General features: G+C 44.9%; 1 protein-coding gene and 1 long non-coding RNA gene across 2 annotated transcripts in view; one reads left to right on the top strand and one right to left on the bottom strand.

Moving 5' to 3' along the window:
- LOC141083650 (uncharacterized) overlaps positions 1 to 27,870 on the top strand; it is a 231,390-nt gene that overhangs the window by 115,753 nt on the left and 87,767 nt on the right. The window lies entirely within an intron of this gene.
- Positions 13,329 to 27,870, bottom strand: part of PCDH12 (protocadherin 12) — a 32,301-nt gene continuing 17,759 nt past the window's right edge. The window contains exons 3-4 of the mRNA XM_073568018.1: positions 19,167 to 19,321; positions 13,329 to 18,916 (exon numbers count right to left, since the gene is read on the bottom strand). Of these exons, the coding sequence (XP_073424119.1) occupies positions 18,570 to 18,916; positions 19,167 to 19,321 (502 nt within the window). The 3' untranslated portion in view covers positions 13,329 to 18,569. The remainder of the gene's footprint in view (positions 18,917 to 19,166; positions 19,322 to 27,870) is intronic.

Below are 27,870 nucleotides of genomic sequence, written 5' to 3'. Positions count from 1 at the left end.
ACACAGGACCTACGATCATGTGACTAAAGGGGCGGGGCTTAGCATCCTGCTTAGTGAGATGGCAAGACACCATACAGGATTACTCAGAGTCAGGCAAAACGGGGTTCATACACAGAGATAGCAGTAACGTACCAGGGATGAGACAGAACGGATAGTCAGGGCCAAGCAGAAGTCAAAACCAAACGGACATAGAAGGTACCAAGCAGAATCCAAAACAATATCCAGAACACAGCACAAACACACTCAGGGGTCACCACACTATGCCAAGGGCAAGAGTATAACTGACAGGGATGGGAGCGTCCTGAGGCTATAAGAAGCCTCTCCCAGAACCAGGGAGAGGCCACAATCCTAGCCCCAGGTGTGCAGATAAGCCTGCACCGGGATCACAACCTTTAACCCCAGAAATGCCAGTCATCAGCACTGGTTCCAGAAATTAACCCCATGTGTGCGAGTCAAACCCGCACTGAGATCATGACAGTACCCCCCTCTCAACTGGGGGCCTATGGACCCCTAGGCTTGCCCGGGTACTTAGCATGGAAAGCCCGCACCAGGCGATCAGCATGCATCAACCGGGCCGGTACACAGGACCTGTCTTCCGGTCCATACCCCTTCAAATGAACCAGGTACTGTACCGACCGCCGTACCAACCTGGAATCTACGATATGACCAACCTCGTACTCCACCTGCCCCTCGACCAAAACAGGAGAAGCAGCAGACTCGGAGTCTCCCCAGACTGCTTCAAAAGGTTTCAGTAGAGATTTGTGGAAGACGTTAGGGATCTTGAAAGAGGGCGGAAGGCACAGCCTATACGCCACTGGATTGATTTTTTCCACAATCTTGTAAGGCCCAATGAAGTTGGGCCCCAACTTGGCTGAAGGAACCTTCAACTTAATGTTTCGCGTGGAGAGCCAAACCTTGTCTCCAACCTGACACGTGGGCCCTGGTGTTCGTTTCCTGTCCTCGAAAAACTTATACCTGCACTGAGACCTAGATATACTCCACTGAACTTCTGCCCACGTATTCTGTAATCGCTGAACAGAACCCTCAACCCCTGAACACCCCGAGTCCAGACGAGAAAACTCACCAAAATGAGGACTGAACCCATAATTGATCAAAAAAGGAGTCATACCCGTGGATTGATTCACCCGACTATTGAAGGCAAATTCAGCCAACGACAGTGCATCGCACCAGTCATTCTGTCTAGCAGAGGTTAGACACCTGAGGATGTGTCCAAGGGACTGGTTAGTGCGCTCCATCTGACCATTGCTCTCAGGATGGTATGCAGACGAAAAGGACAGAGACATCCCTAGTTTTTTGCAGAAAGCACGCCAAAACTTAGCCACAAACTGCACACCACGATCAGACACCACATTCAGGGGTACCCCATGCAACCGGATCACATGCTGCACAAACAACCTGGACAACGTCTCAGCTGACGGTAGTGCAGACAGGGGTACAAAATGAGCCTGCTTAGAAAACCTGTCCACCACTACCCATACAACTGTATTACCCTTAGATGGAGGGAGATTGGTAACAAAATCCATGGATAAGTGAGTCCATGGTCTTTCAGGCACTGCCAAGTGCATCAGCTCTCCTGCCGGCCGGCTATGAGAGCTTTTAGAACGAGCGCAGACCCCACAACCAGCAATGAATTTTTTTATGTCCGAACCAAGGGTAGGCCACCAAAAGATCCTAGCCACCGCCAGACGCGTGGCTGAAATACCAGGGTGAGCACTCCGCTTGGATTCATGGAACTCCTGCAAGAGTTTCAGGTGAAGTTGCTCTGGGACAAACAACTTCCCCTCTGGCTTGGCCGTTGGGGCCCGCAATTGGGCCCCCTGAATCTCCCATTCCAATTCAGATGAGACCTCTGCTATCACAACCCCAGGGTGAAGAATGGAGGACGGTGGCTCAAACTAAAGAAGGGTTTGCACCCCTCCATGAAGACCCTGAACTCCTTTTTGTTCCCAGAAAATAAATCAGGCAGTTTAACAGGTGGTTCTGGGGACACCAAAACATCATCACTCGCCCCAGCCCCCAGAGACCCAGCAGCTAAAGCCCCCCGCACTGTCTCAGAAACCTGCTGCTGAGAACGAGCCAGAGCTTGCTGCTCCAGAGATAAACCCTGAAACATCTGACTCAGATTTTTCATTTGCTCAGCAAGAGATTGTATGGGATCCTTATTTCCCAGCAGAAAAAAAAACAAAAAACAAAACTTTATGGTCAGTTACAATGTCAGGATCCTGTCAGCGCCGGCGTGCAGCCTCCGCTGAGCAGGGACTCCGCACTGTAGGGATACCGGGATCAGGTACAGCCAGAAAGTACCGATACACAGGACCTGTGGACGCTGAAGTTAGCAAGCAGACACAGGACCTACAATCATGTGACTAAGGGGGTGGGGCTTAGGGCCTGCTTAGTGAGATGGCAAGACACCATACAGGATTACTCAGAGTCAGGCAAGACGGAGGTCATACACAGAGATAGCAGTAACGTACCAGGGATGAGACAGAACGGATAGTCAGGGCCAAGCAGAAGTCAAAACCAAACGGACATAGAAGGTACCAAGCAGAATCCAAAACAATATCCAGAGCACAGACTGAGTCATACACAGATAATCAAGCAACCAGAACACAGCACAAACACACTCACCACACTATGCCAAGGGCAAGAGTATAACTGACAGGGATGGGAGCGTCCTGAGGCTATAAGAAGCCTCTCCCAGAACCAGGGAGAGGCCACAATCCTAGCCCCAGGTGTGCAGATAAGCCTGCACCGGGATCACAACCTTTAACCCCAGAAATGCCAGTCATCAGCACTGGTTCCAGACACGTGTGCGAGTCAAACCCGCACTGAGATCATGACACTGTGAAGCTGTTCATGCGACTCCCTTGTCACTCAGGGGCTGTGGGTTGTCTGGTCCTGAATAGTCCTAAAAGCCCCATCCAAATTTTCTCATATCTGTATATTGGAGCAGGGTCCTCTAGATCTGTTATGGACATCTGGACCATACTCATGAACAGAGACTGCCTGTCCGGTGGCAGTGAGCGAGTCTTGCTGGCAATTTGCAGCGCAAAAAAATTAAACTGATCCTCTGAAGTTGATTTTTTTGTATCAACTACAGAGTATCAGTGGCTGCCTTGATAGTTTTATTGTCATTTTTTTTCTTCTTTTTTTTTTTTTTTGGTGGGCTCTCCTGACACCGGACAGGCAGCTCGTTCTCGAACATCAGGTTCTGCCGAACCAGATGTTCCTGAAGCTGCTGTTGAAGATGTTCCAGCAGATGCTAAACATGTGGCACCGGCAGAAGCTGGTTCTACACATGGTGAACAGATGCCACCAGCTCCAGAGGAACCTGCTCCATCTTCAGACTCTTCTCCGTTAGGGTTAGGAGGCGCAATGTTCCCTTGAGTGCTGTAAAAAAAACATTAGTATGGTATTTATCCATGCTGCATAGAAGCTACACTTTGGACGCATCCAATAGCCCACTCAACCAAAAGCGCTGCCCCCTTTTTATTTCCCCATGGTGATAAAGCATGTTTTAAGTAAACACATGCGGAATCACCGCATGCTATCATTATACTGTGATAGTTAGCTTGCGGAGACAGAGCGCAAACGCAAGATAATAGACATGCTGTGGTGTCCAAAGACGTGCCACATGTCCGGTTATGTAGGCCTCACCCCTACATCTTTGTACGCATAGTGGCAATGGGATTTAATCATATCCCCTGTAATATGCTGTAACATCTGGACCATGGCAATTTTAAGCTGCCACAGGATGCAGCGTTCATTACGCAGCCAATTGTTACGACACGTGAAAAAAGAGATGATAGTTTTTTTTATTTTTTTTTCTGAAAAATTACCTCCGCAATGTCCTGCTTGTTACAAGAAATTGTAATTCATGGAAAAAGGGGAAGTTTTGCCTGGAAATATATATATTTTCTCTCTCTCTCTCTCTCTTCCTGCGCCGCAGATCTCCCGACGGAGGCGTGCGTCGTTCGAATGCACTGATTGGTCGTGGCCAGCCAGGCGCGACCAATCAGCGCCGCAGGATTTCCGTTACAGACAGACAGAGTTAGAAGATTATACAGTAGATGAGTGTGCATTATAATGTTTTGGAGCTGCATTATACTACTATGGCAGTGCATTATACTGCTATAGGGGTGAATTATACCACTGTGGGGGTGCATTATACCACTATGGGGGTGCATTATTCCACTATGGGGGTGTATTATACCACTATGGGAGTGTATTATACCGCCATGGGGGTGCATTATACTTCTATGGGGTGCATTTTGCTACTGTGAGTGCATTAAACTACTATCAGGGTGCATTATACTACTATGCGGTACATTAAACTACTATGGGGTGCATTATACTGCTGTGGTGGTGTATTATATTGCTATGGGGGTGCATTTTACTGCTACGGGGTGAATTATACTACTATGGTGTGCATTATATTGCTATATATGACTATGGGGTGCATTATACCATTTTATATAACTTTGGGGTGCATTATGCTGTATGTATGACTATGGGGGTGCATTTTGTATGTATGACTATGGGGGTGCATTATACTATTATATATGACTATTGTGGTGCATTATACTACTATGTATGACAATGGGGGTGCATTATACTACTATGGATGACTATGACGGCAGTATGGAGAGACATGAGGCAGTAGTGTAGAAGTTGGGGAAAAAATGGGGAATGTGCTCTAGATAATTGTGTTATTTTCTGCAGAGACGAGTCTTGGCTGGAAGAAGTGATATGGCGGTCTCTGTGTGATGAAGATGAAAGACCAACTAGAGACGTCACCTGTGAGACAGTGTGTTTCCTGTACTCTGACACTATACACTGTATATGATATACAGAGGTCCTGTGTATAATGTCACTGGTGATTACTGTATTACCTGTAGACTGACACTATATACAGAGATCCTGTGTATAATGTCATTGGTGATCACTGTATTATGTGTACACTGACACTATATACAGAGCTCCTGCATATAATGTCACCGGTGATCACTATTATTTGTGCAGTGACACTATACAGAGCTCTTGTATATAATGTCACTGGTGATCTTGACTAAAAAAAAAGCAGAAATGTCGAAATTTTTGCAAATTTATTAACAAAGAAAAACTGAAATATCACATGGTCATGAGTATTCAGACCCTTTGATCAGACACTCATATTTATGTCACATGCTGTCCATTTCCTTGTGAATCCTCCTTGAGATGGTTCTACTCCTTCATTGGAGTCCAGCTGTGTGTAATTAAACTGATAGGACTTGATTTGTAAAGGCACACACCTGTCTATATAAGACCTCACAGCTCACAGTGCATGTCAGACCAAATGAGAATCATTGTCACGTGGACCCGTCCTGTGTGACGCGACCAACAGGCCGGTAACTAGAACAACAGGACGCAGCACGTGATACTGTCCTGTGTAACACAGCTCGCAGGCCGGTAACTAAAACAAGACAAAGGGAAGGGAAACAGTTATAACGGTGGGCCCTGCGATAGGGAAAGGGGACGTGGAGACCTCCTGCACTCCCCTGAGTCAGAGTCCCTAACGCTCCTAACGTTCCCTATGCCGGCTCCGCACCGGGCGCCGATCAGGAACCTGTCGCCCTAGCACACCCTACACCTATCCCTTGCTAGGGAGCTGGGTGGCGCAGGCACTGGCCTCACCGCTGTACTAATACACACTAAGGAAAAGCACAAACAGGGAGACACCACTTAGCTTTACTCTGTTGCACTTGCTCCTGGCAACAGAGTCCACCACCAGCATGCAGCTCTCCTCCTGAGTCGCTGCCACCAAGCTCTGTCAGAGCTACAAGGAAATCCCCTATGACTCCTTTCACACCAGGCTAAGACAGTGCTGCAAGGAATGCTCTCCAGCTCCTTCCTCCACCAAGGATGGTTGAAATGAACACTATCACCAACACTGATTGCAACACCTGTGACTCTTTTATAGCAGAGCCAGCAATCACACCTGCATTATAATCATCTGCACTTAACTAAAGAAACTACAGTGCAATGACGCTAACCACCACCGGGGGCAAACTTAGAACAAACGACACCAAAGTGCAATAATCCTAATGGCCACCGGGGGCAAAAACCAACCTTAAGCATAGCTTAGGGAAAAAAAAGGTTACCTGTGCTTTTTATATGTCCTGATCTAGCATGGATCATGACAATCATGAGGTCAAAGGAACTGGCCAAGGAGCTCAGAGACAGATCTGGCCAAGGTTACAAAAGAATTTCTGCAGTACGCAAGGTTCCTAAGAGCACAGTGGCCTCCATAATTCTTAAATGGAAGAAGTTTGAGACCATCAGAAGTCTTCCTAGACCTGACCGTCCAGCCAAACTGAGCATTCGTGGGAGAAGAGCATTGGAGAGAGAGGTTAAGAAGAACCCCAAGATCACTGTGGCTGAGCTCCACATATGCAGCAGGGAGATGAAAGAAAGTTCCACAAAGTCAACTATCACTGCAGCGCTCCACCAGTCGGGTCTTTATGGCTGAGTGGCCCGGCGGAAGCCTCTCCTCAGTGCAAGACGTATGAAAGCCTGCATAAAGTTTGCTAAAAACACATGAAGGACTCCAAGACTATGAGAAATAAGATTCCTTGGTCTGATGAGACGAAGATAGAACTTTTTGGTGATAATTCTAAACGGTATGTGTGGAGAAAACCAGGCACTGCTCATCACCTGCCCAACAGTGAAACATGGTGGTGGCAGCATCATGTTATGGGGGTGTTTTTCAGCTGCAGGGACAGAACGACTGGTTGCAATTGAAGGAAACATGAATACGGCCAACTACAGAGATATCCTGGATAAAAACCTCTTCCAGAGTGCTCTGGACCTCAGACTTGGCCGAAGGTTCACCTTCCAACAAGACAATGACCCTAAGCACACAGCTAAAATAGCAATGGAGTGGTTTCAGTACAACTCTGTGACTATTTTTGACTGGCCCATCCAGACCCCTGACCTAAACCCACTTGAGCATCTCTGGAGAGACCTGAAAATGGCTGACCACCAACGTTCACCATCCAACCTGACGGAACTGGAGAGGATCTGCAAGGAAGAATGGCAGAGGATCTCCAAATCCTGGTGTGAAAAACTTGTTTCATCATTACCAAGAAGACTCATGACTGTACTAGCTCAAAATGGTGCTTCTACTCAATACTGAACAAAGGGTCTGAATACTTATGACCATGTGATATTTCAGTTTTTCTTTTCTAAAAAAATTTGCAAAAATGTCTACATTTCTGTTTTTTCAGTCAAGATGGGGTGCAGAGTGTACATTAAGGCTGAGTTCACACGTGGCGTTTTTTTCGCGTTTCCGCGGCGGTTTTAATCGCGCGATTTTGCCGCGAAAACGCGAAAAAATAAGCATCCCATGCATTCCTATGGGATTCCGCAATGCTGTGCTAATGCTGCGGTTTTTACCGCGGCGGAATCGCTTCGCGGTAAAAACCGCAGCATGCTCATTAATTTGCGGAATCGCGGCGATCCCGCACCCATAGGAATGCATTGTTCCGCTTACTTCCCGCATGTGGCTGTGCACACCATGCGGAAAGTAAGCAGAACAATTGCGGATGGTACCCACGGTCCGGAGGAGAGGAGACTGTCCTCCGGGCTTTGGGTACCATATCCCTGTAAAAAAAAAAGAATTTAAAAATAAAAAATATTGTTATTCTCACCTTCCGGCGTCCCGCGCAGCCTTCCCGCTTCTCTCCACGCTCCCGTTCCCAGTAAGCCTTTGCGAAAATAACCACGATGGCGTCCGTTCTCGCGGGATCGCGAAGTCTCACGGTCATTCGCGCGACGTCATCGCGAATTACCGCGAGACATCGCGATCCCGCGAGAACGGACGTCATCGCGGGCATTTTCGCAAACGATTACTGGGAACGGATGCGCGGGACGTCGGAGGGTAAGAATAACACTATTTTTTATTTTTTTTTTGCATTTTTTCTTTTACTACTGATGCTGCATAGGCGGCCTCAGAAGTAAAAAGTTGGTCACACTCGTCAAACACTATGTTTGACGAGTGTGACCAACCTGTCAATCAGTTCTCCAAGCGATGCTACAGATCGCTTGGAAAACGCTAGCATTTTGCAAGCTAAATACGCTTGCAAAATGCTAGTTTTTCTGTGGGAAAATCACGGGAATTTAAAATGCGATTTTCCCGCGGACTGGAATTCCGGAATTCTCGCGGTAATTTCCGCGAGAGTTCCGGTACGTGTGCACTTAGCCTAATGAGAAAAAAATGAACTTTTTTGAATTTACCAAATGGCTGCAATGAAACAAAAAGTGAAAAATTTAAAGGGGTCTGAATACTTTTTGAACCCACTGTACACCAATCCCTCACCCACCTCATCTTAATTTGAAGTTCAATTCAAAGCTATAAATGCTGGTCCAGACCCTGATACCTCATGCATGGCTGATTTCTACATTATATTCGACGAATATTGGGTGAATAATTTGGTGAATATTGCAAAATCGATTGTAATCTGAACCGAACATTGAAATATTCACTCATCTCTAGCTGTAATGTAACAAAATAGATAAAACGCCAAGGGGTGAATACTTTCGCAAGCAACCTTATAGATACAAAATATCGTAGGTTACTTTTTGCCATAGATTTCCCACCCACAAAAATGCTGCGACACCAAGAACAGTCAATATTTAGCAAACAGTTTGCAGATATACAGAGCAGCGTAAACGATGAAGAAACTGCAACACTCAGTTTAGTGCCATGAGCCCTTGAAACACTTGATGAGTGTGCATGTTGAATTGGGTATCTACTCATCAGATAATGAACTAATGTAAGGATAGTATATCCAAGTAGAAATGAGGTCGGATTCAACGAGCTGGTGAAGATATTGCTTGATTTATTGGCACATGTTACACATGTTGGGCCGGGGGAGTGACATCAGGAGTGCAGAGGGAGCTGACAACGATCGTTTTGCGCTATCCAAGCGCTTCGACGGGTCATAAAGTGGAAGGGAGTGACGGATTCATATAGAAATTTACGTCACCTGATACCTCCTCCTTCCACAGCTGCTGTCTAAACAACGTGAGTGAATTAAAAACAAAGAGATAATACACCAAAGATGCAAGAAAGCACAAACACAAATAAATGCAAATACATATCAATATGGACAAAGAGAGTGACCTAAGAGAGAAATAAATAATTGTTACGATCATCATATCATTATGACATTATTATATAGCATAGTATGGACTATATAAATCTAAAACAAATATGGCAGACATATGTATCTAAATGCTAACACCATCTCTCATCCATGCAAGCAGAAAAAAGTAAGTGCGGTATATAAATATACTTAGAAACATGTACAGACACCGAATGTATTAATACAAAACATTCTGTGCTTCAATAATGTAAAAAGAGGCAATGAGATGTAAGCCAAAATACCTCAGTGATATATCAGCACGGCTGAAAAAATACCGCATGCAAGATTGACCAATCATTCTAAGGCTATGTGCACACGCTGCGGTTTTTGCTGCGGTTCCGCTGCGGTTTTGGCCCTGCGGAACCGCAGCAGTTCCGCAGACATGGTACAGTACCATGTAACCCTATGGGTTTTAAAAACCGCTGTGCTCATGCTGCGTTTTTTTCCGCGCGGTTTTGCTGCCGTTTATAAACCGCAGCATGTCAATTGTTTCTGCGGATTCCGCTGCGGTTTCACACCTTTAACATAGTAGAGGTGTGAAACCGCAGGCCAAACCGCAGGTCACTTTACCTGCGGTTCCGCACGGAAAAACCCGCAGGTGAATCCGCAGCGTGTGCACATAGCCTAAGAATGAAAATACAGATATGTACTGCACAAATCATACCTAAAATCAATGATATAAATATGTCTGTGAGAATTCCAGTAAGATGTTCTAATAACAGGAATAAACACCTTAATCAACGCAAGATAATAGTGTTCAGTTCTATCGTGTAGTTATTTGAAATGACAAATAATTGCATAAAACGGTAAACCTAAATACATGCATTAATATCATAATATAAATAGTAAAGCAGTCCCTGGACAGAGTACACAGTTATATATCTGCTTATTCCTCACAAAAAAACAGACATGTCTATCCTATCATTAAATCCAGTCGGATCCATGGCACAAGTGTCCATGATCCACTTGGATTCTCGTCTCAACAAAATCCTGTGTAAATTTCCTCCTTGAGGGGGCAAAACCACCTTCTCAATACCAGCAAAAGAGAGGACAGACAAGTCACCTCCATGTATGTCCCTGACATGACTGAATAGACGCGGAACCTCTTTCCCTGTTCCAATTGATTTATAGTGTTCCCTAAAGCGGACGTATAAGTAGTAAAACCGATACGTGCAGAAAATGACATGTATTTGCATTTATTTGTATTTGTGCTTTCTTGCATCTTTGGTGTATTATCTCTTCGTTTTTAATTCACTCACGTTGTTTAGACAGCAGCTGTGGAAGGAGGAGGTATCAGGTGACGTCATTTCTATATGAATCCGTCACTCCCTTCCACTTTATGACCCGTCGAAGCGCTTGGATAGCGCGAAACGAACGTTGTCAGCTCCCTCTGCACTGGTGATGTCACTCCCCCGGCCCGACATGTGTAACATGTGCAAATAAATCAAGCAATATCTTCACCAGCTCGTTGAGTACGACCTCATTTCTACTTGGATATACAGAGCATTGTGAATTCTCAGGTCTAGCACCCGAAGCTGCCAGTTATCAGCGCTCAGAATGCAGCACACCAGCAGAGGATATACGGTAATAGCGGTGCCGTCCGCGTTTTTTCTTTCATTTAATGTAAGGATAGCCCCTTATACTTTTGTGATCACACCTTTAAAGTCAACCCCCCATAAAACAAGAACATTTTGGCTGCCTTCAGCCACCACTAGGGGGAGCTTACCGCATACCGTACCAACTGTGTGCTAGGAAGCACAGGATTTTGAGCTTTCTATTGACACCTATAATTAAATATTCCAAAATCTATAAGCACAAAACTAAAACCAGCATGGTATTAAATGGTGAACATTCCCTTTGCAGGAAAAGTAGATCTGTCACCATATTTAGCTAAACAAATTGAATACACTATTAAATAGCTCTTTTAGACCTGATGAGGCTGGAGTATCTAGTCTTAGATTGGTTATATAATCCTGACATACAAATGACCACTTTATTTTTAGTCTGGGAAACTATCAAAAAGGATTATACAAGTGTTATGGCATAGATTTTAAAAGTAAGTACACCCGCCTCATCATGTCCAAATGATCTGTTTACTAATGTAGGCAGTTGATATTGTGAAATTAGTTGAACCAAAATAGCAAAAACTTGCCTGTTGTATCCAGCGTCAGCTCAGAGCGGTCACTGGCCATTCCTGCCGGCGATTCAGCTGCTCCATGTCAATAGAGCAGCTTTTCTTCTTTCGAGCTGTTCTGTCGACAAGCTGAGACTGCCAAAGTCATGCTGATTGACATCCCGCTCTCCACTGCATAATTGCAGGAAGCCAGCTGTCAATCAGCATGATGTCGGCAGTCACACCCTGTTGACAGAGCAGCCCGAAAGAAGAAAAGCTGCTCTATTGACATGGAGCAGCTGAATCGCCGGCAGGAACGGCCAGTGACCGCTCTGAGCTGACGCTGGATACAACAGGCAAATTTTTGCTAATTATTTAGCCTGTTAGTTCTTTGGCTAATAGTAAAAAAATAATTTAGTCCTGAATAACCCCTTTAATAGCTCCAATTGTGCTGTGAAAAACTGACATACACACTAGGCAGGGAGAAGAGGGAGTGAAGCTGCAGGCACTCTGCAATCTATGTACTGTGACAGGGGGAACAGCAGCTGGAAGACAACTGAATGGCTTAGAGCAAATATAAGACAAGGGAAAAAGGGTAGAAAAAAGTAGGTAAGAAATGGATGCATTTTCCTGAGGTTTAGACATGGCTGTCATCAGTACCTCCCCAATTTCTCAATCTTGGATGTGCTAAACATAAGGAACAAATACAGGGGAATTACTCTATATTTTGTATGTGCTATTGTAGATGAGCGTTCCCAGGGAAAACAGTTTCCAACCTCAAAATTATTCCGTGAGATTTGAAGTGTAGTTTCTACATGAAGGAAACAAAGACAGTAAAATCAGACCGTCATTAACATTTCCTACCTGCTGAGCTGTCAGTGACGCGCCTCACCACACTGTACAGACTCTCTGCCAGCAATGCCTCGCTGATATCAGGGATGTCCTCTGACTATAGGAAGCGCTTGGTGGTTGGGAGTGCACAGATATCACTCACCGCCAATTACTCACAGAACATTAAGCCAATGTACATGAATGATTGGCCTATGAAAACTTCCTGAACATCAAAATATTAATTAAATGTCTCAGGCCCTCGCCTGCGTGGTAAATCATCTTCCAGTACAAGGTAGAGTTTTATTATTTTTATTGATTTGAACACAGTTCATGTAAGGCAACAATGTAAAGGTACAAAAAAAATCTAGAAAACTAAGCTAAACGTCGATAAATAACATAAATAAAGAAAGAATGTTACGAGTCTAACATACAGTCATGGCCAAAAGTATTGACACCCCTGCAATTCTGTCAGATAATACTCAGTTTCTTCCTGAAAATGATTGCAAACACAAATTCTTTGGTATTATTATCTTCATTTAATTTGTCTTAAATGAAAAAACACAAAAAGAATTGTCCTAAAGCCAAATTGGATATAATTCCACACCAAACATAAAAAAGAGGGTGGACAAAAGTATTGGCACTGTGCGAAAAATCATGTGATACTTCTCTAATTTGTGTAATTAACAGCACCTGTAACTTACCTGTGGCACCTAACAGGTGTTGGCAATAACGAAATCACACTTGCAGCCAGTTGACATGGATTAAAGTTGACTCAACCTCTGTCCTGTGTCCTTGTGTGTACCACATTGAGCATGGTGAAAAGAAAGAAGACCAAAGAACTGTCTGAGGACTTGAGAAACCAAATTGTGAGGAAGCATGAGCAATCTCAAGGATACAAGTCCATCTCCAAAGACCTGAATGTTCCTGTGTCTACCGTGCGCAGTGTCATCAAGAAGTTCAAAGCCCATGGCACTGTGGCTAACCTCCCTAGATGTGGACGGAAAAGAAAAATTGACAAGAGATTTCAACGCAGGATTGTGCGGATGTTGGATAAAGAACCTCCACTAACATCCAAACAAGTTCAAGCTGCCCTGCAGTCCGAGGGTACAACAGTGTCAACCCGTACTATCCGTCGGCGTCTGAATGAAAATTGACTGTATGGTAGGAGACCCAGGAAGACCCCACTTCTTACCCCGAGACATAAAAAAGCCAGGCTGGAGTTTGCCAAAACTTACCTGAAAAAGCCTAAAACGTTTTGGAAGAATGTTCTTTGGTCAGATGAGACAAAAGTAGAGCTTTTAGGGCAAAAGCATCAACATAGAGTTTACAGGAGAAAAAAGAGGCATTCAAAGAAAAATACACGGTCCCTACAGTCAAACATGGCAGAGGTTCCCTGATGTTTTGGGGTTGCTTTGTTGCCTCTGGCACTGGACTGCTTGACGGTGTGCATGGCATTATGAAGTCAGAAGACTGCCAACAAATTTTGCAGCATAATTTAGGGCCCAGTGTGAGAAAGCTGGGTCTACCTTAGAGGTCATGGGTCTTCCAGCAGGACAATAACCCAAAACACACTTCAAAAAGCACTAGAAAATGGTTTGAGAGAAAGCACTGGAGACTTCTAAGGTGGAAGGCAATGAGTCCAGACCTGAATCCCATAGAACACCTGTGGAGAGATCCAAAAATGGCAGTTTGGAGAAGGCACCCTTCAAATATCAGGGACCTGGAGCAGTTTGCCAAAGAAGAATGGTCTAAAATTCCAGCAGAGCATTGTAAGAAACTCATTGATGGTTACCGGAAGCGGTTGGTCGCAGTTATTTTGGCTAAAGGTTGTGCAACCAAGTATTAGGCTGAGGGTGCCAATACTTTTGTCCGGCCCATTTTTGGAGTTTTGTGTGAAATGATCAATGTTTTGCTTCATTCTCTTTTGTGTTTTTTCATTTAAGACAAATTAAATGAAGATAATAATACCAAAGAATTTGTGTTTGCAATCATTTTCAGGAAGAAACTGAATATTATCTGACAGAATTGCAGGGGTGTCAATACTTTTGGCCATGACTGTATGTCCTCAGCCCAGAGTGTTGAATGGTCTGGATTTGGCTCAACAAAAAGAATACTATGGCATGGCTAGAAAGCCATTGATTTTTTGGGTGATGATTAACTTGAAGTGGTTAGCAGTAGATCACCTATGGTAATTAGTAACTTATGGTAATGAAGACCTGATGTAGTGCATGAAGATCATTGATGGGGGGCCACATGGAGCTCCCAAGTGCCTGATGTGATGCCCCCAATGGATGGGAGGTGCATATGGCACATACGTGCCCATGTATGCAAGCATAGCTTCTCTCTGCTATGGTGGCACTGTGGTATATTCACCATTTCCAAGGCAAGTTGTGTGTGTTGTTATGTATGTTTTATAATTTGTTTTTTAAGTATACAGCTGTATGAAAAGTGTTTGCCCCCTTCCTGATTTCCTATTCTTTTGCATGTTTGTCACACTTAAATGCTTCAGATCACCATAAGAAATAAAATATTCAACAAAGATAACACAAGTAAACAAAAAATGAAGTTTTTAAATGAAGGTCTTTATTATTAAGGGAAAAAGAAATTCAAACCTACAGGGCCCTGTCTGAAAAAGTTATTGCCCCCTCACACACCTCTAAAGCATAAATTATCTGTGGTTTATTGCGTCTTTGGGAAGCTGAGTTCAAATTCCATAGATACACCCAGGCCTGATTACTGCCACATCTGTTCTCAATCAAGAAATCACTTGAATAGGACCGGCCTAACAAGGTGAAGTAGACCAAAAGATTCCCAAAAGATAGGCATAATGCCATGAGCCAAAGAAATTCTGGAACAAGTGAGAAACAAAGTAATTGAGATCTATCAGGTTCTATAGTCATTTCTAAAGCTTTGGGACTGCAGTGAACCGCAGTGAGAGCCATTAACCACAAATGGTGAAAACATGGAACATTCGTGAACCTTCTCAGGGGTGGATGACCAACTAAAATCACCCCAAGAGTGCAGCAACGACTCATCCAAGAGGTCACAAAAGACCCCACAACAACATCCAAAGAACTGTAGGGCTCACTTGCATCAGTTAAGGTCAGTGTTCATGACAGCTGAGCAATAAAAACATAAACAAGCCTTTATGTTTTTATTGCTCAGCAGTCATGAACACTGACCTTAACTGATGCAAGTGAGGCCTACAGTTCTTTGGATGTTGTTTTGCCAGAAAACATCTTGATGATCCCCAAGACTTTTGGGAGAATACTCTTTTGGCTCACAAGAAAAGTTGACATTTTTGGAAGGTGTATGTTCCATTACATCTGGCATAGATGTAATACAGCCTTTCAAAAAAGGACATCATACCAACAGTAAAATATGGTAGTGGTGGTTTAATGTCTGGGGCTGTTTTGCAGCTTATGGACCTTGAAGACTTGCTGTGGTAAATGGAATTCTGCTGTCTTACCAAAAAATCCTGAAGGAGTGTGTCCTGCCATCTGTTCGTGACCTCAAGCTGAAGCACACTTGGGTTGTGCAGCAGGACAATGATCCAAAACACACCAGCAAGTCCACCTCTGAATAGCTTTAATGAAACAAAATTAAGACTTTGGAGTGACCTAGTCAAAGTCCTGACATTAATCCGATTCAGATGCTGTGGCATGACCTTAAAAACACTGTACATACTCGGAAATCCTCCAGTGTGGCTGGATTGCAACAATTCTGCAAAGATGAATGGGCCAAAATTCCTCCAGAGTGTTGTAAAAGACTCATTGCCAGTTATCGCAGATGGATGATTGCAGTTGTTGCTGCTAAGGGTGACCCACCCAGTTATTAGGTTTAGGGGACAAACACTTTTTCACATAGGGCCCTTTAGATTTGGATTTATTTTTCCCTTAATAATAATGACCTTCATTTCAAAACTGTATTTTGTCTTTACTTGTGTTATCTTTTGTCTAATATTTAAATTTGTTCGGCGATCTGAAACATTTAAGTGTGACAAACATGCAAAAGAATAGGAAACCAGGAAGGGGGCAAACACTTTTTCACACAACTGTATTTGTGATCCTTGTTCCTCCCATATATCACTGTAGCTGAGTGACTGACACAGCCTCAGCAATGGAGGCCTCCATATTATGACCTACACACTGATCTATACAGTGAAAAATTATATACATTATACGCAAAAAAAGAAAGAACATGTCTAAAAAAATGTTCATTGTGTATTGAAATGCTATTAAAGACCTTCAATGTGTATGTCAGCATAAAAATGTAATGCTAAGGAATGGATCTCTTTTAGAGCCAATGTAAAACATTTAAACTTGGGATCTGTCACCAGGTCAAATGTGGCCAGCTTTTCCTTGCTTTTCATTCCCACTACCTCCCTGAATATTTCATTATTAAATCTGTCATATGGCTCTAGAGATATATGCCTTTTTATTTGGTGCTAATTTTAAGGGGCTTTTCAAAGGGGCATATCTCGCAGGATCCTCTGGGGTGTGTCTTTAGGCTGCTCTGCATAATTGCCACGCCCATTGAGAAAGTTTATAAAAATTAACAGTGAATGAAAAGGCACATATCTCTAGAACAATATGGCAGATTTAAAAAAGAAAAAAAAGATACACAATACTTAGGGGACCAATTGGTTTAAAATAAGGTAAACAAATTGACCACTTTTGCCCTGGTGACAGGTCCTCTTTATGGATTGTGTGGAGTCTAAATGACAAGGCTTCATGGAAAAAACTATACAAATTACCCAAAACACAAGAAAACCTTCACTAGCACCACTCACTGGAGGAAACTTTCCTTGTAAGTTTGGTCGTTTAAAGATCCTTGTGAGTTTTCAATGTAATCTAAACCTTTTTTAGTTATTTTAAATAACAAATATTCTGGGATAAACTGTGTTTAAATGAAATATGGTGTGATAAGCCAGGCTACAAAATACAACAGAAAGTAATTCTAGATAAGTAGTCCAGTCTAGGTCAAACCAGTTCACTCAAGTACTTTATGCTTAATCGGCTTCTATCTCATGAATTGTCATACACGTCTATTAGCTTCAGAAGTGTCGGGTTCAGTTGAACATCTGTAGACATGTGAATAGTTTATACACAATATCCACAATTGTTCTACATCTATCGTCGGTCAAATTTCTTGAATGTGGATAAAGGAATTTTCCAGTTTATCAAAGATTATAGTTAGCATAGCTCATACAGGTGAAAAAAGGACTGATATCCTTACTGATCTCATGCAGGTCCCTTTCCGGTCCTTACTTGGTGCCCTCAGGTCTGTGCTTCCTGGACCAGGAAACGGCTTCTCAGCTAACCATTGGTGTGTCATCCTTTCTGTTGAGGATGGAACCAAGAAGTACAGACCACCAGAGATGGATTAATGGGCCAAAACAGTCCATGTAGGAGATCAGTGAGAGTGAGTATCATTTCTTTTACTTTTTCCAACAAGTCCTTTTTTTTTTTTTAAATATAATTGATATTGGCTAATAAACCCATACAAAATAGTAATTATATAACTTACTAATATAACTCAATACAAGAGTTCCCTGATATTAAGATATCTGTTCCGGTCCTAGGTCTCGTTATGTCTAATTCCGACTTGTGTTCGACGCAAAAGAACATTTCCTTTGTCGTCACGTGTTGAGTGTAAAGGGCAAATTTCTGCTCGATTCACTAGGTAAACCAGGCTTTTTCTGCCTATGCATTTGCTGCGAAAGAGAAGGGGGCTGGCTTAATTATTTAAATTAGACAGTCAGGCAGCCCCCCCTGACACATAGCACTTGCTACAAATACTGACAAAGAGAACTCTGTCAAATACAAATCGGAACTAGACCCACCAATACCTGAGCAGATATCTTCAGATCGGGGCACCTTAGATAATTGAAGTAGATTAGTAAATAGTATAACTTGCTATTTTCATCATGTTTGCAGTATTTATTTTTTAACTGGAAAAGCCTTTTAAGCTATGTAAAAAAACTATTTCAGCCAATCTTATATTTTCTCTATATGTCCACAATGGCAACTGTTGCATACAGTACAAATTATCCCTTGTTAAAGAATGTGCAAATTTGCCTTTGGTAGCACCAATAGTAAAATACTATGTAACTGTGTGAATATGCTATGTTCTATTGTCTTGCATAATGCAAAAAAATCTATGTTTCCAACTACTCTTGATGATTATACTGTAAAAGTCACTAATAATCCATATTCATCAATTAAGTGTTGCGATAGCCCTTTCACCTTCATATCTACAAATCTCCCCATTCAGGCAATTCGAATTCAAAAACTTAATCCTAAGTGCCATATTAATACACAAGCAAATGGATGGCTGAGACTTGAACCTCATGCCCAATCGTCCTGTTGACTCTCAATTAACAGTCTTCTGGTAAAATCTTGGGCCCATCACTTTTATCACTCTCCATACCCATCCATGCTCTTGCTGGAGGCCGACAGCCTCATAAGCACCTCAGACGTTGCATTTCCATGAGATTCGGCTTTCTGTGACAACAGCATCTCAAATAGAGAACTCATTTCAGAAAGGAAGGTGCTGGCTAGTCTGTTCTCTTGAGACCCATCAGACGCTTTGCCAAAAGTCAGGAAGGTTCTGAGATCTTCTTTGTCGGCTGCCGTAATTGTGGGCTCTTGAGTGATTTCAGTATTTGGCGTAAAGATATTCTCCTTGTAGTTGTTGGCTAAAGGCAAGGAAAGACGGGCAATCCACCCAGGATCTAGATCACTCAACCGATTGCTCTCTGTACCTGATAAAAAAGAAAAAAAAGGCATTTGTTGTAATACAGTTACTGTTTTAAAGAGCTGATCACACATCCCACCGACATTATATTAGATCCATGTAATGGAAAGCGTTCAATTCACCATATGGCTCTCAGACACTTGTGATGGATAGCTTACAGGCAAAAAATGAAATGCTCTAAGTCACATCTAATTATGCTTATTTGCAGCAAATTTCTATTTTTCAATGCCAGGTCATGTTCAATTATGGCGACTCACCTATACATGGACCAAACAGAGCCTCCAGGTTGTCCTCTACCATCTGATGGGTAGAAAAAAGATCTCCACCCGGCTCAGAGTCCAAGTCACCAGCCTCACTTTCACCATGTCCACTGTCCTTTGTGCTCTGCCAGTCTGTGTCTTGTCCAGTACATCTGAAAGTTAATACAGACTGACCATTAATTTCCTAAATTCATTTAGTGAAAGCAGAAAACATCTCAAAAAAGTATGTAAAAGTTGAGCAAGATTGTAAGGGTAGGGACACACTTGAATGAGGCCACAATAAAGTGACAAGTGGAGTTGCACAGCTTGATCAAAAAGTATAAAACTGTTATGGTCTTTATTACTATTATTACTCGGCAGTAATAAGAGACATCATCATGCTCTTGACATCTATATTTCACCCATTAACTACAGACACTCCTCCAGCGGGTGCTGTCTTGAGAACATTTTGGTGACACGTGAATTACTTTGCCATAAAGTCAAAAGTGTTTTTTACAGTATAATGGTTAATGTGTACTAAGAAACTTAGGCTCATTTTATATATACACTAGCTGAAGAGCCCGGCGTTGCTCGGGCATAGTAACTAACTGTGGCTCCGCCGCATTCACTTCTCTCATTTTCCCATCACGCCTCTCATTTGTCTGCTCACATCTCTCATTTTCCCCCTGACATCTCTCATTTTCCCCTCACTCCTCTCATTTTCCCCCTCACACATGCCATTTTGACCTCACACCTGTCATTTTCCAATCATTCCACTATTTTCCACTCACTCCTCATTTTCCACTCACACTTCTCATTTTCCCCTCACTCCATTATTTTCCCCTCACTCCACTATTTTCCACTCACTCCTCTCATTTTCTTCTCACACATGCACAGCAACTTCCTGTTATGAGCACAGCAGTGTAATCCATGAGGCTCCTCCCTTTCCCTTGACCTCATGCCTGACAAGAGCAACTCCATTCTAGACACAACAGAGCTAGGTGTGGCCTGTGCCAGCTGTGCACTGATACTCTGAAGGCAGCGGCCCTGATTGTAGCTCGCAGCGGTTGGGACATCGTGGCCGGTGAGTATTGCAGGGTGGCTTTCGAGGTGAATGTGTCTCCGCCCGTGTGCGCTAACAACATGGGTTGTGTGCACGAGGTTTTGTGCGTGGAGTGAGTGTGGCTTTGTGGAGTGGGCGGGGCTATGTGGAGTGGGCGGGGCTTGATACATACACACACATACCTACATTTAGCTTTATGTATATAGATTTTGTTTTAGTATTAACAAACCAGTTTAGGTACAGTTTTAGTATTCACCTAATTGGTTAAACTTTCATTAGGATTTATCTTATAATGTAGTAAATTAAATATTAATATGGTACAGTGGGTACGGAAAGTATTTAGACCCCTTTACATTTTTCACTCTTTGCTTCATTGCAGCCATTTGGTAAATTAAAAAAAGTTTATTTTTTTCTCTCATTAATGTACACTCTGCACCCCATCTTGACTGAAAAAACAGAAATGTAGAAGTTTTTGCAAATGTATTAAAAAAGAACAACCTTTAAGTCACATGCTGTCCATTTCCTTGTGATCCTCCTTGACACGGTTCTAATCCTTCATTGGAGTCCAGCTGTGTTAATCATGCCTGTCGTGTCTGTTATGCTGCATGACCCCTGGAGAAGTGTGCATGTGCACCTCACTGTTATGCCTGTCATGTCTGTTATGCTGCATGACCCCTGGAGCAGTGTGCACGCGCACCTCACTGTTATGCCTGTCGGGTCTGTTATGCTACATGACCCCTGGAGCAGTGTGCACACGTACCTCACCATGCCTGCATGATGTTGCTGTGTGCGCGCCCGTCTCTGCTCTGCCTTTTGCAGTCCTCTCTATGATCCTGGAAGACCGAATACAGCAATCCTCTCTATGATCCTGGAGGACCTAATCCGGCAATCCTCTCTATGGTCCTAGAGGACCTGACCTAGTAATCCTCTCTATGGTCCTGGAGGACCCGACCATGTGTTCCTTTCTATGGTCCTGGAGGACCCGACCATGTGATCCTCTCTATGGTCCAGGAGGACCTGACCCAGCAATCCTCTCTATAGTCCTGGAGGACCCAACCATGTGATCCTCTCTATGGTCCAGTACGACCTGACCCAGCGATCCACTCTATGGTTCTGGAGGACCTGACCTGGAAGTTCCCCCCATGGTCGTGACCCGGAAGTCCAGGTGCTAATGGCCTATATCAGACCGCCCCTTCCTGTGGTCAGGGCCTGAGTATCGTGTTGCTTCCCTGCTAGGCTGTTTGGTCGGCTCGGTTGCTCCCTGTATTCTGTGCCCTTGCACTCTGCCCTGTTGTGCTTCTTCGCACATGCTCTGTGCTTGTACTTCGTCTGGTGTCCTGTGTTTGTCCTTTGTCCTGTACTTCGTCTGATGTCCTGTCTTCATCTGGTGTCCTGTACCTTGTCTCGTGTCCTGTATCTTGCCTTGTGTGCTTTCTCTGTACTCTGTCTTATTGTGCTCCTTTAGCACAAGCTCTGCTTCTTTCCTTCACTCTGTCCTATCGTGCTCTCTTGCACAAGCCTGTTTCCGTACTGTGCCTCACCGTGCGGTCTGTACGCGCTTTGGCCATGTACTCTGCTTTAAGCCTTATCTTTGTATTCTGCCTTTCCATGCTCCTTTAGCACAAGCCCTGTCTTGTACTCTGTGCTTTGCCATATACCTGGCTCTGTGCTCTGGCATACGCTCCGCTTTTCCCTTGTACCCGGCTCTGTGCCTCAGCATACGTTCCGCTACCTGTCTGTACTCTGCTCTGTCTCCGACTCGGCTCTTGGCTCTAGCATACGCTCCATTTCTCTTTCTTTTACCCGGCTCTGTGCTTCAGCCTATGTTCCGCTCCTTGTTCTGTGCTTTACTTTGCTTTGTCTCTCCGCATTCCCTTTGCACGTGCCTGGCCTTGCCTCGTCTGCCTGTTTGTGCCTCAGCCGTGCCCGCCTGCTTGTGCCTCAGCCATGCTTGTCTGCCAGTGACTTAGCTGTGTCTGCCTGTTGTGCCTTAGCCGTGCTCGCCTCAGTCGTGCCCGCCTGTCTGTGCCTCAGCCCGACCAGCTAGCCAGTGTCCCAGCCGTGCTCTCTGTGCTTCCTTGCACTCATGCTGTCCTTGCACTGTGCATTGCGTGTCCTCTAGCACGAACAGGCCCTAGCCTGAACCTGGCATGTCTCTTAACACGCACAGGCCCTAGCTTGAACCCTGGTGTGCCTCCTAGCACGCACAGGCCCTAGCCTGAACCCTGGCGTGTCTCTTAGCATGCACAGGCCCTAGCCTGAATCCTGGCGTGCCACCTAGCATGCACAGGCCCCAGCCTGAACCCTGGCGTGTCCTCTAGAATGCACCCTGCCTTGGACCCTGGTGTGTCTCCTACCACGCATCCTGCCTAGAACCCTGCCTTGGACCCTGGTGTCTCCTAGCACATATTCTGCCTTGACCCCTGTCTTGAACCCTGGTGTGTCTCCTAGCACGTATTCTGCCTTGAACCCTGCCTTGGACCTTGGCGTGTCACCTAACACGCACCATGTCTTGAACTCTGGCGTGCCTCCTTGCCTGAACACTGGCTTGCCTGCCGGATGCCCGGAGCCTCCCGATCGCTGCCAGAGGTCCGGAGCCTGATGACTGCGGCCTGATGTCCGGAGCTGATGTCCGCAGCCTGATGTCCGGAGTCTGTCGATCATTGCTAGATGTCCGGAGTCGGATGCCATCTAGCCCTTGCCGGAACCCTGGCGTGCCACCTAGCACGTATCATGCCTTGGACCTTGGCGTGCCCACGCACGTGCCTTGCTATGTATAACTTTGTCCTTGTTATCACGTCTTGAACCTGATTATACCCTGAGACCACACTTTATTGAAGAAACCCTGTGACCACGCTTTGTCTTGTCTTGTACCCTGCACGTTCCTTTTTGCCAGACACTCGCATTTGTGTCTTCCTTGAGCTGGCCGTCTGGTTCCAGCAGTCATGGTGGCTCACCCCCTTGTTTTTGCCCCTGACACTCCCTGTATAGGGGGTGGTTCCTCACAAGGTAAGCTCGCCCTAGGTGGGTTGGTGCCACGACCCAGAGGGTCCACTCTAGAAATCGACTCAGCAGAAGCTGACTCCATCACAGTGTTTAATTAAACTGATAGGACATGATTTGTAAAGGCACACACCTGTCTGTATAAGACCTCACAAAATTCTGCAGGCAAATCTTCAATGTGTGCACATACCCTAAGTGTGAGACGAAGTGCACATAAGACACCAACGTATGTATGGTAAGTATGTTGTACAGTAAAAATATACACTTAAAAGGGTTATCCAGGACTATGTTAAATTTTTACTATGGGCCTAAGAACTAACAGGTAAGTAGTTGCAGTTTCCGCTGACGTCACATTGACCTGGGCAAGACTGCCAATGTCATGATGATTGGCAGCCGACTCCCCACTGCCTTAACTGCGGAAAATCAGCTATCAATCGGCATGACAGCAGTCACACCCCCTGTCAATAGAATTGTCTGAAAGAAGAAGAGCTGCTCTGTTGACATCTAACAGCTCAATTGCCAGCAGGAGCAATTAGTGACTGCTCTGAGCTGCCACAGGATAGAACAGGCTGGGACTTAGCAACTCTCTGCCTGTTAGTTATTTATTTTTTTACTATGAGCCAAAAACTAGTATAGTTCTGGATAACCCCTTTAATGGGAACATGTCAGCATGATACAGGAGGAACTGAGCAGATTGATTTATAATTTTGAGGGAAAAAGGACTGGTTTAACAAGGACCATAAATGTAGAAAAAAAGACCTGGACCGCACATCCAAGTATTATACACTACGGCTTAGCAAAATTTACAAAACTGAACAAAGATTCTTGCTTAACATTTTGATCAGATTGTATAAGCCCACTGCCACATCATGGGTCACTACTCAGGCTTAGCGCTGCAAAATTACATTAGTAGGGAGAGCGACCCAGGTGCCCAACAGCACTCATGCTGCCAGGCAAAATCCCAACTGCCCTCGGCCACACTACCCCACAGCAACATAGCAATAATGGCTGCCACACAACACCAAAAACAAGTTAAACGTGTATTACCATCTCCAAGATCCTGTCCCAATATGTAATAGGTGTAATAATAATAATATTAGCAAATACCTCCAATAAGAAATGTAGTTTAGTTCTTCTGATTAGCTATGTCGCTTCCCCAAGTGCAGGGCATTGCAGTAGCATAGGTATCCATCCATGGCTACGACCATGCATATAGTGACAGTCAGTGAGCTCTTAGTGGTCATAACCATGGATACTTAAAGGGGTTGTTCACTGCTAGGACAACCCCTTTTCATACGCCACTCTTGTCCCCGAAAAAATAAAAAAGCCTACACTCACCTCCCGTGACGACGCTGTTCCCGTGGTGTTGCACTCACTCTCCCCTGGGCTCTTGTGTGGTTGTTGTGACACATGACCCCGGCCCCAATCAGTGCTGCCGTCACTGTCTCCGCCTTCGGACAAATTGAACATGAAGTGGAAGTCAGAGATCAGCTGCAGCCCAGGCTTCCTTTTCATGTTTAATTTGTCCGAAGGCGGAGACAGTGACGCCAATGCTGATTGGGCGCTGGGGTCAAGTATCACAACAACCGCACGGAAGCCCTGTAGAGAGTGGATGCTGGCACTGGAGGGAAGTATAAGATTTTTTACTTTATCGGAACCATGTGTGGGGTATGACAAGGAGTTTGTCATGGTCCAGTCCGGAGTTTATTTTCTGCTGTCTTCACTCCGGACTGGTCATGCGGGAGTTAATCTCCTCATCCTCGTTCTGGAGCTAGCTGGGCTATTTCAGTCTCTCACAGCCTGCTGACCAGTGTTAGTGATAGCTCAAGCTTCCAGTTTAGAGCCTCTGACCCTTGTACCTTGGTGTTCCTCCTGCCTTTGACTGATATTCACGTGCGTGACCCGGACTGATTTCTGACCCCGTCTCTTGGTATTCGTCTCTGCTGTTACGTTCCCTCTCTGGCATCTGATTCCCCGGCTTGTACCCCGACCACATATTTCTTCTCACGTTTTGGACCCCGTGCTCATGTTCTGGCTTTCTGACTCTCGGCTTGGTATTTTGACTACGTGTATTGCTGCTCCTTCTGGTACGTCTGCTCCTGCTAGTTTCTGACTCGGTCGTCTGACTATTCTCTCTCATTACCTGTGGCACCTGTGCTGTTGCTCAGGGTTGCTGCTCTTAGTGTGTAACATCTCTTCCCTCACCAGCTCCCCCTGGTGGAGGTTTCACTACAGAGTTGTCCAAGTAGTGGACAACTTCTTTAAGCTGCTGCAATGCCCTGCACATGAGATATGCAACATAGCGAATCAGAAGAATTATACTGCAATTGGGATGTGATCATGGAGATGGGAATACCCCTTTAACTAATCTAAAAAAAATCACCTTCCATGTGGTCTCAGACAAAAAGCAGAGATCCAAATAGATGGGATGATTTTCGCAGTCTGCTGCTAAGTTAACAGGGGCAGACTGAAATATAGTTTTGTGGGAAAAGATTTCATTTAAAGTGCACCTGCAGCAGTTTTGGCCGATATAAGATGCGGCCATCACCTTTCAGGGCTTATACACAGCATTCTATAATGCTGGAGATAAGCCCCGGACTCGACCTGGGAGAACTGAAAAAGAAGCTTTATTATTATACTCACGTGAGGGGCGGTCCAGTCCGATGGGTGTCGCAGGTCTTGGTCCGCCACCTCCAATCTTCTTGTGATCGCCGCCCTCCTGCTCGCTTCATATGGATGACGCGACCCTTTATCATCAACACAGGCTCCCCAGCATCACGCTCCTGCGCAAGCGTACTTATCTGCCCTGTTGAGGGCAGAGAAAAGTACTGCAGTGCACAGGTGCCAGAAAAGGTCAAAGAACCCCACTGTAACAGGCCAGATTAACCACCCACACAGAATATACCTGGGGTATAAATTGGCCAAACTATACCCCGGGGTATAAATTGGACTAGGCCAGATTATACCCCTCCAGGTCAGAGTATACCCCAGCTGCTGTAGATCAGATTTTTCAGGCTTTTGAGAACTATTGCGTGATATACTCAATAACGGGGCCCCAGGCAGCACATGGGGGGGGCAGAGACAGCGAACGGGGTCCCAGGCAGCACACGGGGCCCCAAACAGCACACGGGGGGGCAGAGACAGCAAACAGGACCCCAGGCAGCACACAGGGGCAGAGACAGCACACGGGGCCCCAGGCAGCACACGGGGCTCCAGGCATGCACGGGGGCCCCAGGCAGCACATCAGGGGCCCAGGCAGCACATCAGGGGCCCCATGCAGCACACAGGGACCCCTGGCAGCATTCAGGGGCCCTGGGCAGCACACAGGGGGGCAGAGACATCTTGCAAGGGGGGGAAGAGACAGCACGCAGTGCCACTGTGTGCGGTCTCTGCCCCGTGCGCTATTTGGGACCCCCTGTGCGATGTCTGAGGCCCCATTCTTGAGTATATCAATCAATCCTGTGCGGTCTGGGGCCCCTGTGTGATGTGTGATTCTGGGGCCCCTGTGCAATGTATGGGGCCCCTGTGCAATGTCTGGGGCTCCTGTGTGATATCTGGGGCCCCTGTGCCATATCTGGGACCCCTTGCACTGTCTGGGGCTCTATGTGCCTGCGCAGGAGTGCGATGCCGGGGAGCCAAGAAGAAGCAAGCAGGAGGGCAGCGATCATAAGAAGATGAGAGGCACCGGACCCGGACCTGTGACACCCATCAGACTGAACTGCCCCGCAGGTAGCTATAATAAAACTTATTGTTTAGTTCTTCCAGGTTGGGTTGAGGGCTTATATACAACATTATAGAATGCTGTGTATTAGCCCTGAAAGGTGATGGCCGTATCTTCTATTGGCCAAAACTGCTGACAGGTGCACTTTAATATGTAATTCATTTGTTTATTGTCCTGCTCCTTCTAATCCCAAAAAGACCAGGGATTTTAATGAATGAATTGCAAGTAATACTACATAATGTGAAACCGCTTTTGGAAGGCCACCTAAATTTGCATCGCAAAGTGCTATTCTAGGTAGGTGGTTTCCTCAAAGATGTCCAGTAATATTAATTATGGGGTAACTGAAAATATGGAGTTGTTCTTTTGGAGAGATTTCACTAGTATCTCAATTTAAAAGGGTTTTCCAGTGTGGGAAAAACCCTGTCCCCTAGTTGGTTTGTTTTGAGACAAACTGCTCTGAAAAGGAAAAATTATTGCCCATCGACCGTACATAGAAATTGAAACCTATCTTTTTCTTGATGGGTGCCGTTCCAATACTACTGACCGATAGAAAATGCATATAGTGGCACATCCACGCTTAATGAAATATCTTCAAACTTTGTTACATATTCATCAGGTTAAAATCCATACTATGGTTTTGGAGAAAAAACCCTGACGGGTTTCTGGCGCATAGAGGTTGCAGCTAGTACCAGAAAAGCGTCAGTGTTTTTTCTAAAACCATCGTGTGAATTTTAATCTGATGAATATGTAATAGTTTGAAGATTTTTTTATTCAACATGGATGCGTCATTCCTCCCCTCTTCTTTTCACTATAAACAAACTGGTTTGCTCACCCTCCTTGGGTACAGCGCTGTGTCTCTACTGCTGGTCCCGGTGTCTGTTATTGTTTGCATTGCTGACATTGCTTCGATAGCGCTACAGCCAATCAATGAGCTC

Source organism: Dendrobates tinctorius, unplaced genomic scaffold (assembly GCF_039654945.1).
Source record: "Dendrobates tinctorius isolate UK_male_01 unplaced genomic scaffold, ASM3965494v1 ptg000020l, whole genome shotgun sequence".
Lineage (NCBI taxonomy): Eukaryota > Metazoa > Chordata > Amphibia > Anura > Dendrobatidae > Dendrobates > Dendrobates tinctorius.
This window is presented reverse-complemented; position numbering and strand designations above follow the sequence as displayed.